Source organism: Micrasema longulum, unplaced genomic scaffold (genome assembly GCF_059751315.1).
Source record: "Micrasema longulum isolate JH-2025_06_02 unplaced genomic scaffold, ASM5975131v1 h1tg001457l, whole genome shotgun sequence".
NCBI lineage: Eukaryota > Metazoa > Arthropoda > Insecta > Trichoptera > Brachycentridae > Micrasema > Micrasema longulum.
Window position 1 is genome coordinate 1 of NW_028278643.1, and position 18,993 is coordinate 18,993.

The 18,993-nt window shown below is 30.5% G+C and overlaps 1 protein-coding gene across 1 annotated transcript in view; it reads left to right on the forward strand.

Annotated features, from left to right (window-relative positions):
- Positions 1-3,133: 3,133 nt before the first annotated feature.
- LOC148275333 (putative inorganic phosphate cotransporter) overlaps positions 3,134-18,993 on the forward strand; it is a 48,195-nt gene continuing 32,335 nt past the window's right edge. Inside the window, exon 1 of the mRNA XM_088235839.1 lies at positions 3,134-3,270. Within this exon, the coding sequence (XP_088091965.1) occupies positions 3,184-3,270 (87 nt within the window). The 5' untranslated portion in view covers positions 3,134-3,183. The remainder of the gene's footprint in view (positions 3,271-18,993) is intronic.

The following is an 18,993-nucleotide window of genomic DNA, read 5'->3' on the forward strand; positions in this document are numbered from 1 at the left end:
TATACAATTTTTTTTTATACATGAATTAAATTATGAGTAATCATAATATTATAAAAACTGTACTATATTTTTTTTAATAAATATTTGCGATCTTACAATTTACTTTAAATTTTCCATTTTCGAGTTCACTTTAAACGAGTTGTCGTGCGGTTCGAACTTCGGACCTCTGATCCATGAGTCCACGACTCCAGCCACGGGACTATTATATGGTTTAAATGATCACTTTACACTTTGTGTAACATTCACCATTCTGACTATATTTGAACATATAAATTCCTTCTATTTATCCATTAGTTGACATTTGTGAAGTTAAAAACCTGAATCTTTATTGTTGCGGGTAAATAATACATTGTCGATAAATCCACCTGGTCCAAGAAGTAAATAAATTGAAAAATATTTTCAGGCTTCGCCTAGTATGTAGGTGATTAAAAAAAAATGTTTTAATTTTTTTATTATTATTATTTGTTTGTTTTTTTCCAATATAAATAAGAGGTAAAACAGAGTACTAAAAAAATAAGAATAATTACATAGCAATGAAATACATTTTAACAGTAAAAATAGTAAACAAAAAATCCCACAAAGGCATAGCCTGTTTGTGAGTATACAAGAAATGTTTTTGAATGTTTTGCTCCTATAATAAATAGACAGGTATAGTATTTTTGTGTAATATAAGAAACAATATTTTGAGTTTGTCCAAATTTTTGTAGACAAGGACTGGATTCAACTCCCTGGGGAGCTGTTTATATTAACGTATTATAAACAGAGATGAAGAACATTTAAGAGAAGGTAATTTAGAAAAAAATTTGGACAAATTCAAAATATTGTTGATAAATTACCTGGTCCATGAAGAAGTATAGAAATTGAAAAATTATCATTTTCAGGCATTGCCTGGTATGTAGGTGAAATAATTCAATTAGATGAATCTCACCCGCATAAATAAAGGTTTCAGCTCTTTAACTTCAGAAACATCAACAGATGAAAGAATTGAAGGAATATAGATGTTCAAATATGGGCAGAATGGTGAATGTTACACAGTGTGTAAAGTGACCACTTAAACCAGCCATTGACAGGTCATAAGCCCTGTAGATGCCTTGACTTCTATATTACCTTCTCTTAAATGTTCTTCATCTCTGTTGTAATATGTTAATAATATAAGAAGATAAATAAAAAATCTGTAAAAGATTAGAAGGTACTTTTTTCTATTATTACTAATGCCCTTACCGCACTTAATGGTGCATAGGGCACGGCATTTTATTTTATAGTAATAAATGAAGGAAAACAAAAAATAAAAACACACATTTAAATATTCCTCATTAATAAAGGGCAATTGGAAAAAAGAGTTAATTATATTTTGTTTGCGTGTTTTTCAAAGAAGACTAAACATTTTTGGGCCTATAAAATATGCATGTTTCTGCGCTAGCCTCGTTTTACAATGTGGTGTTTCTAGCATACGATCCCTTCTTTGACATGATCTATTTGAATTACTTGGGAATACATTTTGGTTCTAAAATATTTTTTTTAACATTGAAAACAATATATTTGTCTTATTTCCAAAAGTTAGGCTCCTTAGAACAATTGGAAAAAGGGAAAAGTGCGATTTTTGTGATGCATTATTTTTTAAGATACATTTTCCAACAGTTTCTAATGGTTTAATATGGTTGTTAAAAGCCCCCTCCCCCATCCAATTATCCGCGGATTAGGAAAGCGCGATGACTGTACAAGTGCATAATATACCATTTTAATAGTATTTAACTAGACATAATTACTTACCCGTTTGAACACATAGGTTAAATATCTCAGTTTGTTAATACTTACTTCAAGATGATTAGTCCATTTAAATCGATAGTCAATGATAACTTCCAGGTATTTTGTACAGCTTTCAGACTTTATTTTCCGCAGTTATTACATAATTATTCAATCAATTAAATCTTACCCGCAGCAATAAAAGTTTTAGGTGTTTTATTTCACAAACGTCAGCAGATGGAAGAATCGAAGGAATATAAATGTTTAAATATAGGCAGAATACTGAATGATACGCAGTGTCTTAAGTGGCTGCTTTAATCAGCCAATGTATTTGTTGCACAAAAATCCATAATTAAAATATTTAAAAAATAAGAGTCCCGATACAGAGTTCTGCTGAAGAAATATTCCACAAATCACAACTTAAGGCGCCAAAGCAATTTTACTTTAAAACAGTACTCGCTAACAGATTCAAAAACTATTCTTACTCAAATGAAGGACGTATCCCCAACAGTGCAACACATACAAATAATACAATCACTAGATCCTCAACACAAAGACAACTTAAACAAATACAAATTAACACAACTTTCGGACAAAAGGATTTTGAGTATAATGCAATTAAAATCTATAATTTCTTCCACTGTCTATTAAAACAATTCAAATGAGAAAATGTTCAAAAAGGCTATAAAAAATGAAAAGTGTAGCAATGAAGAAGTAAAACGAATTGTTACATTCGCTTAAACCAATATCTAATCAACTGCGCCACATATGTATAGTTTATGTTTTGTTTTTGTTATTTCATTATGCGTTTTACAATATAAATAATAAAGGTGTCCATAAATTAAATACAAACTAAAATGTGTAGTGTTTAAAACTGTCTGAACATTTCGTAAATTATTTCTGTATATTAAAGTGTTCTTTGTTTATTCTCACACGTAAAAATATTTTTTTAAAAATACATTGCTAACTGTCCTCGGCCTAGTTAGGTTAAAATAATTTTATTAATAACATTTGTTTATAATGGAGAAAAAAAATGAATAAATCAAATCAAATTACTCTCTGGTATTATATTTTTTCATGTTGGGGAGGGAAAAAAACTGTTTTGTAAAGATTCGTAAATATTATTTTTAAAAGGTTGTTAGATACCTGTTTAAAATGTTTGATTATTTTAATGCAGCTAGGTTCACAAAAACAAGTTCTTTTAAAATCTCTCTTTTAACGAATTCAAAGAATATTAAACTACTCGTGTATCGATGCATGGTCGTCGTGGTCGAAAATATATATATTTACAAATAATGACAAGAATTACAAAAAATATAGATGCTGAAGAACCATTTTGGTGGACATAAGTCAAGATGCACAAATGATTGATACGAATCGTTTTTTTCAGTTTTGAGGCTCGGGACGCGGCATATTCAGGCCCAGCTCCTTTTCATAGGAATGGCCATCAGCGAAGCTGTTGGCGTGGCCCTCAGTGTTGGAATTGTAGCTATGACTGATCTGTACAACACTAATGCTGATGTGGAGGTATGTACCAAACCAAACAGAAGTATTTTGCCGTATTGAACTAATTTATTTTTTAATGCGATTTTGTTAGACTTGTGATTTTGGGATACCTCAGGATACTGTGATAGGTCCGCTTCTATTTATTATCTTTGTCAATGACATATTTTATCAATTTTTTGAAAATATCATATGCCGATGATATGGTTGTTATAGTTGACGGAGTTAACTGGAACTCAGTAAATTTAGTAGCTAATGACGTTATAAATAAATTTAAATTATGGTTCGACTAAAATATATTTAAATACGGAAAAGACCGAAATCATCCCATTTTTTATAAACAAAACTAATTTACATTTAGTAATAAAAGTAATTATTCGCCAAACCAATTGCAAGAAAACTCACTACGATTTTTATTACTGAATGTAAATATGTAGAAGAAGAAAAAAAGTTGTTTTAAACAAAGTTGTTTTGTTATTGCGAGTACGAAGTTTTCCTGTAATTTGAATTATTCAATACCAAAAACACCTATGACTTTCGCTCAGATAAATTTCTCTTCTGTGTCCTCAAGAGTGTTAAATACCCTGTATGAACATATCAAGTTCTCTTAAACGAAAGCCATTTTCAGGAGAACTGTACTAGTTTGGATTTTATCTAAAGGAAGCGAGACATTGCATGGAGCATTACTATTAAGCGTGTTGTCCAGATGTAGTATTTTTTATTTGTAGAATTTTCAAATTTAAAAAATAAATATTTGCGTTTCAGGATTTACCCAAATAATTTTTAATATATCAACGAGTTGTAAATAACTCACTTTTAGAAAATAGAAATCAAGTTGGGATAAAGTTGGATTCAAACCACGAACCTTTGAGCTGTGAGTCCGAGACACTAGCCACGGGACTACAACCCTTTCAAAATAGTTTAATAACATAAATGCTTCCACGTTCTTTTATGTTGTATTTCAACTCGACACAGGGCTCTCGGCCTCATAGAGTTAGGGATAAGTTTTTTTAGTAATATGTATCTTTATATAAATAAATAAAAAAAACATGGATACTAAAAGAAAAAACAATAATTATATTTACATGAATAACCCTAAAATTAGTGCTTCAAATATAATTTTATGTTTTGGGCGGAGATATAAAAAATATTTAAAAATCAGAAAAATGACTTCATAATGATAATATTGAAACAACGGAGCTACCTTATAGATCCATAGGTACATATTTATTATAAGTGGGTTTAATTTATTATCATAATATTGACATTCATTTTTCGTATTTAGGAAGAATAACCGGTTTCATAGCGTGAACATTTGCATTGAAAAGAAACTTAACACTATTACTGCATATTATAATTGATGCTAAAATTCCCACAGACAATATCCGGTTCATCAAGTTTTATGATTCATCCTACAGAGAGTGATTCTTAACTATGCTAAGCACGTACTAGTTTAAGATATTATTTTAATGATAATTATAAAATTTATAATTTTTACGAAACATGTACCTACATGATAGTATATCCATCTATATTATACTATACCAGCGGTCCGACAGACGTCGTCCTGCCCGAATGATGGCGTACCTAGTATTAGCTTGAATAAATACTATTCATTGATAAGTAGGTACCTTAGTTCTTGTTTATGGTTGAATTCCAAAACATAAAATAAGTAATTTTCGAGTAAATATTTTTTTGTGCAAATGTCAAGCTACGCTCTTCTCACCAAAAGGGGTGCATTTTATTCATGAATGCGATTTGAATATATTAAATTTTATTTCAGTATTATCAAACAACCAGTAAAAAGAAATAAATGAGAAAATATTATGAGAAAGAATCTGATTGGGATCTATAAAAGCGAATGTTGTTTGTAAACATCAAAATATTACTACCTATTCTTGATCAATTACATATGAACTTCAATAAAACACACATTTGAATGAAATTAACAGTGTAAATGATTTGAAAATAATAAAATAAATAAAACAACTTTGTTTTTAACCACCAATTTTATTTTCCACCAACCGGTTTCAAAGCTAAACAATCTTTCTCAAGGTATACTTAACAAAAACAAAAATAAACTAGTTAAGTATACCTCAAGAAAGAAGCTTGTTTAGCTATGAAACCGGTCGGTAGAAAAAAAATAGTGGTTAAAAACAAAGTTAACCAACTAAGAATAAATAAGCATAAAACAAGTGATTAGTTAAATTATTGCTAAAAAATTATGAATCAATATGAAAAACATCATATGTAAACACGAATAAAATACACATTTCAATAAAACTAGCAATTTACGTAATCAAAATGAAATAATAGTAAAAATAGATAATTAATTAGTTATTACAATTTTAACACATTTAGTATATATTACACATGTAAACACCTATAAAATACACATTGAAATAAAACTAACGATGTAAATGTTTAAAACTAAACGATTGTAAGCCTTTAATTATCAATATAAAAATCTTAACCATCCAGTTTAAAAAATGTTTGTGTTTTCAATACTGTTATACAATTTGCTCATTCTTGATACTGGATAGATTCTATTAATCAAAAAGAATGTGTCCTTCTAGACACATTATTCTTGATTGAATCTACATGAAATATTTGTAGTTTCCTTAAGGTATGACCATTAGGAACACGAATACTGATAATGTTTATTAAGACTTTTTGAATGTGCGTAAAGTTAAAACTTACAAATTAGTATATTTAACTCAAATTCATAAATAAACTGACTAAACATGTTCCCCGTGGTCTTCACTTAATTTTCATTCTGAATTTTCAAAAAAAAAATACAATGAAAAAAAAAAAGTCAACAATGACCAACATTATTTAAAAAGGAGGAAGGCGGTAAAGTAAGATGTAAAAAAGAATCGATTTGAAAATAATGGGGTTGCTTTATCAATTAATTTAGTTTGCTTTTCGTTTTGGCTTTGTAGTTGGACTTTAGATTTGGTAATAACGATGTTACGTCGAAATAGACTAACCAGTCCTCGTATTTTTTCATAGTGATTGCAGGAAGCCTGGCAATCGTTACACGCTACTTTATATCTTGAAACAAATACATCTTTTTATGACGAAAGTTTTTATTGCTGCACGACCAAACTAATTAATTACCTAACTAATTTATCCCCAATACAACGCGAGCTTGGCCAAGAATAAAAGCTATTACGGTTGATATACCAAATATTAGTTAAAAATTGTATTCTTCTGATATTTTATGCGTTCTTGGTTATGAATGATTATCGATAGATGTATTGATTTAGTTAATTCAAATATTCCATTCCACGTTGGCTAGTGTTTAAATAATATATTGACTTATGAGCTGTGTAAACATAATATTGATTAATGCACAAATACTCCAGTATTGACAATCTCTTTTAAATGTAATTATTTGCCGGATGGCGTTTTTAATTTTACAACTTTTGAATTACTGGTGACACATTTTTATTATCACCCTCTTTCCCCGAACCGGTACGCCAATCGCAGTTTTGTCGCGTTTTATTACATAAATTTAAGACGTTCAGTCTTACGCTGCAGTTGCCAGTCCAGGGATCGTGAAATATTATATTGTAAAAACATATTTTTAAATCAATGTTCCATGTCACCCATGTCGAAAATTGAGCCCGTGGCCTCTTGCATGGTATACAAACGTGCTGACCATGATATTACGAGGCTGTTTTTGATTAATAACCCTTTAAATGATGTATTCACGACATTTATTAATTTCAAGCTGCCTTTATTTTAAAAATATTTTTTCATCATTATCATAATTCCGTTTGCGCACCAAGTCGTGCATAGGGCACTGCATTGGTACACCAATTGCAGCGTATCTTGATTATTCTTGTTACATAAAGATGGATGATCAGTCTTACGCTTCAGGTCCAGTCCAGGAACTATGAAATATTATTTATTTATTTATTATTTATTTATTTATGAAATCATACAGTCTTTATATAAAAAACAAGGTACAAAAGAACAATTTTAAAAAGTAAGACCAATTACAGATTTCACACTAATGAATGCAGGGGGAGAGGGGAAAAATAATTTAATTCTAAAAAAGTAAAAGTAAAAATATTCCATAAAAAGTTCATATAAAGGAGAAGACATTGTAAAGCTACTCTACTTTCCTCCCTCTCTCTCTGCTTCCATGAACATTTCAATTTAACCGTAAAAAAAATCACAAGTAACAATAAATTATTCGATGCAGGTAGTAGATGTAGGTAAGTATAAATTAAGAGTTGAAATCAAATTATTAATATTAAAAGTAAAAGTTAAAATTAAAATGAAAAGTTTAAATTAAAATTAAGTTGAAAGTTTAAATTGAAAGTTAAAATTAAGAATCAAATTAAAAGTTAAAAGTCAAGCAGGAGATAAATTTAAAATGTCTTTAACTGATCTGATAAAAATATGGTATTTACAATGTAGTATGTCGATGTCACTAAAACTGTCATTATAGGTAATCTGTATTCTTCGTAGAGTGCTATTTCTTAAATAATTAGTCATTGACTTAGGAATGTCGAAGAGTACAGATTGACGAGTTCTACGGACAGGGACTCGATATGAAATGCCTCTAACAATTTCTGGGCTATCAACTACGTTATTAACAATTTTGTATAGAAAGCTCATATCCAACATGGTACGCCGAGTTGCGAGATTTTGAACCTTATGAAAATTAGCTGACTCAGTCCTACTTGAGAATGAAACATTATTTCTGAAATCTAATTGTCTAAGAAAATAATTTTGAATATGTTCAATACGATTTTTGTACGTATTATATTGGGGATTCCAAATCGGCGAACCAAACTCGAGGACACTACGTACATATGAAAAAAAAGTTTTCTTAATGCGTCAGTTCTTGTGAAAGGTTTGGTTGATCGTATGACAAACCCTAACATTTTGTAAGCTTTTTCTACAGTATTTTCTATATGTTTGTTAAATGTTAGTTTACTATCAAGTACAACACCAAGGTCACGGACTTCCGTAGAAGAATTTATAATTAACTCGTTGATTTTATACGAATAATTATTTTTTTTAGAACGAATGCGGTAAAAAGAAATTTGCTGACACTTTTTAATGTTAATAGACAATCTGTTTTTAATGCAATATGTGTTTAATCTATTAAGGTCTTCTTGAAGATTTATACTGTCTTGATCATTATTAATAGGTAAATATACTTTCATATCATCGGCAAAAAGACTGAATTGTGCGAATTTGAAACATTGACTGATATCATAAATATAGACATTGAAAAGGAGTGGCCCGAGGTGTGAACCTTGGGGCACTCCTGATGGTATAGAAGAAAAGTTTGAACAGAAGCCACCGATTATTGTGTAAAAACACCCTTTTAAATAAATATTTAATATCCACCATAGCGAGAATCGAATCTGAGACCTCTTGCATGCTAGTCTAGGCAAACGCGCTGACCATTACACTACGAGGCCGACTATTAAAATTAATACATTTTTATTTTATTATGTACACTGTTTTTTAGATTATTTAAACTTGCGTGGCCGCAAACGTTTATTGACTTGATAAAATCGATTTTTATAAAACTGAACTACGTCAAAAGTTTTCTGAATTAACCAATTATGGGGTGTCGTGATAGATTTCTGTTTTCTGGGAAGCCAACTTACCGATTAGTAGAACTCTCCGACGAGAACTTTGCAAGTCACGATCGAAGTAACTTCATAATTACAAAACTTGAAAAAATCACAGCGCTGATAATACGACAAATAATATATATATTTTTAATTAAGCCTTAGTAAGAGTCAGTTAATACATGAAAAATAACTAAACTTCTTCAATAGTCTAGGCGTTAGGGTGTATTTTTCATAACTTCCTTTCATATCCTGCTGAACCCCTAAAATAGCGGCTTAGTGAGTTATTCCCTTAAAAAATAAACGATGCCTAAAAATAATTCGATTTTGAACTATTTCTAGGTTTTATTTCTGCTAATTTATTATGAATAATATTCTAGAATCACTTTCACGTGGCATTTTGAGCTTACAACATTTGTTATGTAATTAGCCAACATTTACTAGACGAGAGAAATGACACGAAGGCTTAGTTTAAGGTTATTTGCTAATGGTTTATTAGTTATTACGTTTGCGATGATTCAATGTCTGAAACCTTGAGGTAAAAACAAGTTCATGAGATTTCTGCACAACCTTCATAATATTATAAGAGCAGTGTCTTTCAACCTTTTTGAATAGTTTACGAGTTAAAAAAAAATCTGGCTCCCCCCAGGACCTTAATTTTATTATATTACTCGTACTTCAGTGATTTCAGCGAGGACGTATTAAATTTTCTCCATATTGAAATCTAGTGCATGATAAAAGCGGATGCAGTAGGCAGTCAGCAGATCTATACATCTCATCGATTTTACCACTGATGCCGAGATGTAAATGTTATTTACTTCGCATAATACGGACATCTTCTGACGATGAAAAGTAAAGAAGAATATTCAGAGCTGACCATAGTAGCTAAAAATTATAAGGGGACATTCGCAACATCCTTCATATGTATAGATGTGAACTTGCGTCTTCTTCAATATTGGGGATACAAACAATAAGTAAATAGACTCCAATTATAAAATAATTGAATTATTTGTGTCTTAAACATAAAAAACGATTCGACAAATTCTTAAAAAAAACAGGCACAGACTTCTCACTATTTTTTAAAATAATATTGAAGTCGTGCACACATGAATAAATTCTTATGTGTGCTCTAATAATAGCAATTTTGAAAAAAAAATTTTCTTCATAAATGTTTTTTTTCCATATCATAATACTTTTTACTGCGTTATATTTATTTTTTCATATTTTACTCTTACTAACTAAAAACAATAATAAACATAATTTGACCTTATTGGGGTTACCCGTACCGAGGACACTTAACAAAATACTTTTTTTAAATGTTTTTACATTTGAGAATAAACAAAGAAGACTTACTTAATAAACAGAGATAATTAACAAAATATTCAGACTTTTTTAAAAACTAGGTATACATGTACATCTATACTATTCATATTACAAAACGCACAATGAAACTTACAAAAGCCTAACATAAGCTATACACTTGTGGAGCAATTGATTCAATATTGGTTTAGGCGAATGAGACAATCCATTTCACTTCCACCTAGCTCCATTACCCATTTTTTTAAAGCCTTTTAAAACATTTTATCGTTACTAATTGTTTTAATAGATAGTCGAAGTAGGTTAAAGATTTAAATGAAATAATACTCAAAATCCCTGTGTCCGAAATTAGTATTAGTTTGTATTTGTTAAAGTCGTCTTTGTGTTGAGGACATAGTGATTATATTATTTGTATGTAACGTATTGTAGGAGTTATGTCTTTCATTTGAGTAAGAGTAGTATATAAAATTGGAATTTTCTGAATGGGTCTTTTTTCTAAATAAGAGTCTGATTTTACCTTTTCTTTGGGATTTTGATCATGTCCATGTTGGCTTTGATATTTTATAAATCAAAACTCAGTGTTTTTTTAGGATTAATAATATTAAACAAAAATATTATAGTGTCGTAAAATATTGTGTTAGTACTGTTGATTAATTTAACATCGAATTAACACTTTTGTATCGGTTTTTTTCAAAATAATTCTAAAGGCTTTGTTGTGTAATATGGTTAGTTTGTTTAAGTTTTTTATGTTCGATTAAATAATATGCTGCTTAAGTAGTTAATGTGTGGTTCAATAATTGTCTTGTAAATAATTTTGCATTAATCTCTGTGAAAAAATTATTCCCGAAGTTTCAATCTTTTTATTACCATCTTAGTATTTTGACAAAATGTAAGTTTCCAATTCATCATTACACCCAACTATTGGATTTCGCTTACTTTTTTGATAGTATTTTTATTGCAGTATGAAACTATTTTTTTTTGCTTTTTACTTTTACCTCATTTGCTACAAGAGAATCGTGACCCACATGTTGAAAAACACTGTGCTAGAGCAATTCAACGATCGATTTGATTTATTGTAATATACATATTTATAGTTTTATAAATGCCATTTGAACTTTTATTGTAGGAAGTGCAACATTAGCACTAACAGGCGTTAAAACATATTTATGTTTATGGTTATTAATATAGTTGTATTTATTATTGAAGTCTATTTATTGTGATCAATCCTGGAAATTACCATTAAATGACACGAAGTAATCAGAGTCTACGTAATCTCCTCTCGCCTCAGATGGGAGGAGATTACTTTGACCAGATTTGAAATACTAAACAAAAATAAAATATTGATTGAGATTATTCATATGTTATATTTCAAATGAATAATTTAATTAAGAATTCATATTTTTAGAATCCATTGCATTATAAAATCATTTATTAAATTAGGATACAATAACGTGTTTCAATCAAAAGATTATAAAAGGCTTAAAATGAATTAGATATACTTGCATCTTAAAATTACTGACACTACTAAATAATTATGTAGCTTAGTGAGGAACTTCAGCCCTATGGGAAGTTGGATACAATAAATGTTTTCTTGCACGCGGCAAAAATTGGATTAATTAATTGCAATGTAAAGTTTCCTGATAATGTACGAAAAAAATTTTAAAAACACATTTTAATAAAAACAGACTACTTTGAACAATGTCACTGGTTCATATGAATCAACATATGATATGAGAGCTATGGAAAATTTCCGAGTTGCTTGCCATGGATGGACCGACCTATGGGAAAACCAAATGAGAATAAGCGGAAAAGAACCTCTGACATCACACGCGGAATTATTTCAGAAATATAAAAAAAAAAAATCGTAGCGCTGATAAAACGATATATAAATATGAAAAAAAAGGTCCGTTCTTATTCATATTAATAATTCATAACAAGTATAAAAGAATTATATAATATATGGCTAGTGATATAACACAATTTTTTTATTTTGCTTCGGGCAACGGCAAATCACACAATAACGAAACGAAAAGATTGAAATGTCGAACCCAATGTCAAATGTATATAGTTTATCGAAAATTCGAAAATTGATAAAACTTTTGGTGAACCAGCACATAGAAGGCAAGTGTCGGGGCTGCACTAGGCATCCATATAAAATTTGAGTTTTTATCGAGTAGAGGTCGATTCAAATTTTACTTGAAAATAGCAATAATTGCCTTGATATCGTATCTAAAATGACGTGTCCAAATTTCAGGCGACGACTTGCTACGACTTTTCTACGACTTGCCGTTTCGGAGATGTGACGGACAAACAAACAAACTCAGGACTTGGAGTTGGGTTTATGTCTCAATAAATGTAACATAAGTATATTGTGAATAAAATGAACAAATAAATAAAAAATAAACACACACATGTATGTTCAGTTTTATAAAATAAATATGGGCGAATTATAGAAAAATTAATTGGAATAACCCTGCAATAATAAATACACTGGTACATATTTGAAAAAAAATTACAATGCAAATTAACATCCATTTGGCAATTCTCAGCCTGATTACGGCCCATTGTTTTGCTGCGAACTGTAGCTAACTTAATACCCAATAGTCATATAATGGTTTTCCTACGTTTGTGCTCCTATATAGCTTGGCGCATTATTACTCTGAGATTTAAATAAATATTTTCATCGACTTCTATGACATTCTAAATGGATCTTTAAAAATGTGATTAAGCGATTTTTTAAAACAATGTTAAACAAAAAAATGTAGAAACTTTTAATAGAATTTTAAAACGCGGAAATCTGGTCATCCCGCAATCAAAATAACTAGAAAAAAAGTATTTAATGAACAAGTAATCACGATGTCTGGTTCTTCACTTGGTTTCAAGGCAGACTACAGAGATATATTTACTATTTGCAAAATGGGCCGTAGATTCATTACGTTAAAATAATAACATGTAATCATTTTAAGTATGCAAACGCATGCCGAAAAAGTTATGTAATATTTTTATCATAAAAACAATGCAATAGATATGAATAATGACTTTAATTAATCCAATCTTTACACGCCTTGTGGTCGTAAGTATTACATGGATCAGATTCCAAACAATAAATCGGTAGTGACCGACGAATGTTTTTGTTTCGGCTTAGGTTCCGGCCAGTTTCAGCGGCCAATAAAACGAGCTTCGGTTGCGATTTTTGTTTAAGCCGAAAATTGGTCAGAACTTCGGCTCAGCCGAAACCTGCGGGCGGATGTGTCGGGTTACGTTTGTCTGTACTCGAATGGAAAATTGAAACACTTGGATTGTTGTCCATTATAATCATTATTTAGTTATTTTATTGCCATTGTCTTACATAAAAAAATAAAACTAGACTGATTTTGTAATTTGTTGATTATAGTTAGTTAGTTAGTGATAGTTATTGATAGTTAGTGATAGCAGTTCTAAGATCTTTCATATTAATATTTTAGTAATTCGTTTACAGTAAGTAAGTTAAGGTTTCTATAGCGTACATTGAAAAACTGTTATATAAAGGTTACATTTGTAAAATAACAATCAACCAGGAGGAGGAGGGACGTTCATTTGGGTGTTCACTTTTTCCAGGTGATCGGTGGTCGCATACATAACTCAGAAATTCTGATGTATGTAGGTCTGTTCGTACCTGATAACTATCTTCGACAAAGACAGCATCGATTGTTTTACCTACCGCGATGCAGAACCAACTTGCCAATGGTTATGCCGGTTGGTAGAGCAATCTTGCTACTTAATCGCATCGCCTCGGATGTCGACATATTCACGACAGTGGGCCTTCCCTTAGGAAAGCACTTTCTAACTTTTAATTTTTCTTTTTATATTTTGTTATATTATTTTAATAACATAACTATCTACTGTAATTTGTGATCTATTATTGTATTTAGAATGAATTGGGTCTTTTTTCTGTAATGTTCTAAATATCTGAATAAATAAATGAAATGAAATGAAACCAAAAACCCCTTAAAATAAACAAATTTACTGATTTAATTCATGCCTTTTGTTTTTTTGAGTTTTTGATTTAAGTGTTATTTTGATAAACTCGAAAGGTTTTTCAATTAAACGCTTAATTTTGGGCGTTTTGAAGTGACTTTTAACTTTTACTTTTTAATTTAAATATGTTTCGGTTTTGGCCAAAACTAGGTCAGAAGCCGAAATTCAGATTCGGCTGTAAATCTTGTTTCGGTCGGCACTAGAAATCAGTCGGAAATCTAAGAATAATTATCCTGAACAAGAATCATTGTTCTGAGTATGTCCAAATGCTTGCAGACTGGCAAGATTTTCTCCCTAGGGAGTGGTTCATATTTAAATTTGTTGCAACGGAGAGATACAGCATGTTTGAGAAGGGAATATAAAAATCTAGGCATTTACGGGCTGATGACCTGTCATTGGCTGGTTTAAGTATCATCGGCATTCTGCCTATGTTTGGACATCCTCATTTCCTCAACTTTTCCATCTGTTGACTTTTGTGAAGTAAAAGGGCTGAAACCTTTATTATGTGGGTGAGATTCATCCGGCTGAACCAATTCACCTACTAGGCAACGCGTGAAAACAATTTTCCGATTTTTTATACTTATTTTACCAGGTAGTTGATTCAACGATGTTTTGAGTATGTGTCCAAATGCTTGCAGACTGGCTGGATTTTCTCCAATATTCCCTTCTGAAAGATATTTTCCCTCTCTGTTGCAACAAATTTGAAAAGAATAATTGTAGCTGATTTTGCAAATATTTACTCGCTCGATATACAATATATGTAATTGATTGCTTTGAAATTCATATAAAAGCCTGCGCAATAAAAAACAGGAAAATTAATACGCTTATAGATTTTAAATTAGAAAGTACATTATTTCCTATCAAATTTTGTATTCTATTTTGTAGACTCATGTGACACCATACTTACGTAATATTATTGTGGACGCAGAATCAAAATAAAAAAAATAAATCAAAATTAGGACATATTAAATTAAATAAGATTTGGACTTTAATAATCTTAGTACAGAGGCTGAGATAGTCTTATTTGGTGTTTGGGTATATAGCCAAAACGAGTACAAAAAAACAACATTAATAGAATCATCGGTCTTGTGTAGTGCTATTCTTTTTATTTTTCTTTTTATATGGGAGTTGCATTATTTTTTATCTTGCTTATAATATACAAGGTTTATATTTCAAAAGAAAATTTTCCTGCTATTATATTACTTTATTTTAGCTAGACTGTTGAGATCAGGAAGGATATTCTAATGTGGACTAATCAGGCACTTTTCAGCATTTCCCCATGTGGAGAGGAAACCACTTAAAACTCTTTACGAGAAGCCGGCCTGTTGACAGTATTCAACAGGCCCACCGTTCCACTAGAAGCATGTTCGGCGTTTTGTTCCCTATTTTGGTTTATTTTATCCATTGCCTGCATTATAATTATCATGTATAATACTACCTATCAAGTGAGTCGTTGATTACCTATCGCCGATGGGATGTCGCAAAGATCTTCACCCAGGCTTCTGCATCGCGCCTCCAGCTGTTGTCTTTGAAAGCTGAAAAAGAGGCAATGCATCTACAGGTGAGGGACATCTTAAAGAGTTTCATCGTCGCATGGGTTGTCGATCTCGGAGAGCTTGAAACGATGCAGGTAGCTAATTAACCCACCATGACCCGTGAGAATCTGGGTGAGCTCGTATCCAGCTTTCTGCATTCTCCTGAAATCACCGGCATGAAAAATTGAAGGGAAAAACATTTTAGTAATACTTCCGGTAGGTTCACTTAACTAACGATCGTTCCGGAGTTGAAGGGTCTTGCTCCTCTTCAGTTTTGACCCAGAGTCTAAGGGTTTGAATAGCGTATATCGGGTTTGCATAATTTATCTCCAAGTCAGACAGGGCGGTAAGAACGATCGCCGTCCACTGAGCTCCCACTTAGTTTACCGAACTTGGTTTCTTAATATACCTCACAATAGTGTCCCGAGTTTCCGGACCCAAACTGTTCTGGCGTCAAACTGTTCTGTTTTCAAAATATTATTTAAATTTGATCTGAAATGGTCAATAACTTACGATGACGCTGTGGAAGCTTTTGAATCACTTGGTTCAAAAAATGTAGGCGAGTATTTACTTTATGAAGAGACCAAAAAATTTAATCAAGTATTTCTTCAATTCGTACAATCTAACGTATCAACATTTTTGGTTGATTTACTACAAATTCAGTTATTGAAAGTCACAAATTTTACAGAACTACCGAAAGTAATTTCAACTTCTTTCTCAATTTCCATTAGTTAAGATTTTGAGGGACGCATTTTTTTCTTAAGAGAGATTTTTTAGGGACGAATGCGTTGATTGTAAGATTTATTACCATAATATGACTGCTGGGATTTTGAAAAAACCAGAGCAAAAGAAGTTGCTCAAAAATAACACAAAAATTAAAAATGCGATAGTCAAACTGGCCTTGTGGCACCGTTTCAATTATATTGCAATTTGTAGTGCTTCAATATAAGTTGAGTTAAATAAATAAATAAATAAATCATTTCTAATGCCCCTTATAAAAGGTGGCAGCTCTAGTCTTCTACCTTGAGTCGTATGTTATGCCTTCGTTTTGTCAATTCGTTCGTTACTAACTTCTAAGAGTAAAATGTACATAGTTGTATGGGATACTTAAAGAACTCGCAAAACGAACGCATATTATAATTCCTGAGCACCCAATCAGTTTTCTAACCAGTTTCTGAGTCATGTAATACGGGCTTTATTTGTCCAGCAATTAAGATTTAATTTAAAGGTATTTAATGCTTTAAACAGACTGTTTTAAACAGATAATTAAAGTCCTGTTTTAGTTCGACGAGTTAAAAATATATAAAAACAACAACTTTGTATAGGTACAATGTTTTCATCAAGTATAATAATAGATATTCTTAAAATACACTTGTACTTGATGTGATGATGTTCGTGTCCAATTATTTTTTATTTGGTTTTATTTATATTTGGATTTTAATGTTCGTTTATGTTGTATAGTAAATCACTTTTCATTTTACAAATAAATTAACATATTACAACAGAGATGAAGAACATTTAAGATAAGGTAATATATAAAAGTCTAGTCAACTACAGGGCTTATGACCTGTCAATGGCTGGTTAAAGTGGCCACTTTACACACTGTGTAACACTAACCATTCTGCCCATTTTTAAAAATCTGTATTCCCACAATTCTTTCATTTGTTGATGTTTGTGAAATTAAAGAGCTGAAACCTTTATTTATGCGGATGAGATTCATCTACATCCTACGTCTACAAAAATTTGTACAAACTCAAAATATTGTTTACAAATATATTACCTACTAACTGAGGGCGTTTAACGTACCCTGAACATAGATTTAGTAGAGTTTTGGAATTAAGTTATTTTTAGCTTAAAACGATAACGTGTTTTCTTTAAATATTGTGGTACAAATTTTTACAATCATGCGTTAGAGAATTACAATATATTGAAATAAATAATAATATTTAGGCTTCTAAGGGAAGAGTATATTTTAAACAACCAAACGGGTGACAGTTTAACGCAAAACTGATCGCAAGGAATGATTTTTTGTAATTTATTTCTTCCAAAACTACTAAAAAATTACCAAATATCTACCGACGTGGTTATCATATTTATTGGACCATAAGACGCACTTTTTTACTCTGAAAATTTAATCCAAAAATTGTGGTGCGTCCTGTGGTCCGATGCATCTTATTGTCCGCATAATACGGTGGTTAAATCAAATGCGAATTGATTTAACAAAAGAATTCAGGTAACAAATTATTTTACAGCTGAACAAATTTGTATCATCAGACAGCAAGGGGTTAAAATATTAAAAATAATAATAAAAACAAATAAATTAAATATACGGTTTCCACAGGCGGCAGATAAAATTGTTTACAAATATTGTGAGTGGTCCGCAGTCGTATTAAATTATTCTACGTCTTATCAGCATGAACTTTGATAATCAATTAATAGTTTACTATAAATTTAATTATTAGAGTTCATTACTGAACAATTCAATGCCAAGATTTATTTTCAAGTTCGTAAATTGCTCAATATTTATACATTGCAAAGGCATGCTTAAATCTGATCGATAGATTTATTGTAAATATTTACTAATAATTAAGTGAGTTATCTCTTAACACCCGAAGGGCATATATTTATGGTTGACACAGGAATTAAAAATATTTAAAAAACACGTTTTTGAGAAAGAAATATGGAAGTCTGGAGTGTCATGAACTAAATAAAGAGGCCATTTAACACATTGTGTAAAATTCTCCATTCAGCATTTGTTAAAACATCTACATTTCCTTGGATCTTCTATTTGGTAACTATTGGGAAGAAAAAAAGCTGAAACATTAATTAATTAATTTCAATCCTTATAACTCCCCGGAGAGTGAAATTCAGCCTTGTCTAAAAACATGTTAATATACTTAAAATATTGGTGATGTTAAGTGGTTTATGAATAAATACATATCTCAAATGAAACGGAGAAAGTTATTTTAAAACGGAGTACTGATGTCTAGGTAAGGTCGACATATAATACAGATTACATTCCTCATAATCTTCTGAAATATTTTTTCATCCCTTTGAATAAATCCCTTAAGTTTAGTTTCATATAATGTATATGGCAAAAATATTTCACCAGGTATGTGTAAAATCACATTACAAATAATATGCTTGATCGTAAAAATAAAATTAAAAATTTCAAAATAAACTTGAAAATGTTTTTTTTTAAAGTTTTTAAAAAAGTAATGTTTGGAAACCTATATATGTCAATTGTAATTAACCGATTTTACGCCAAATTTTTT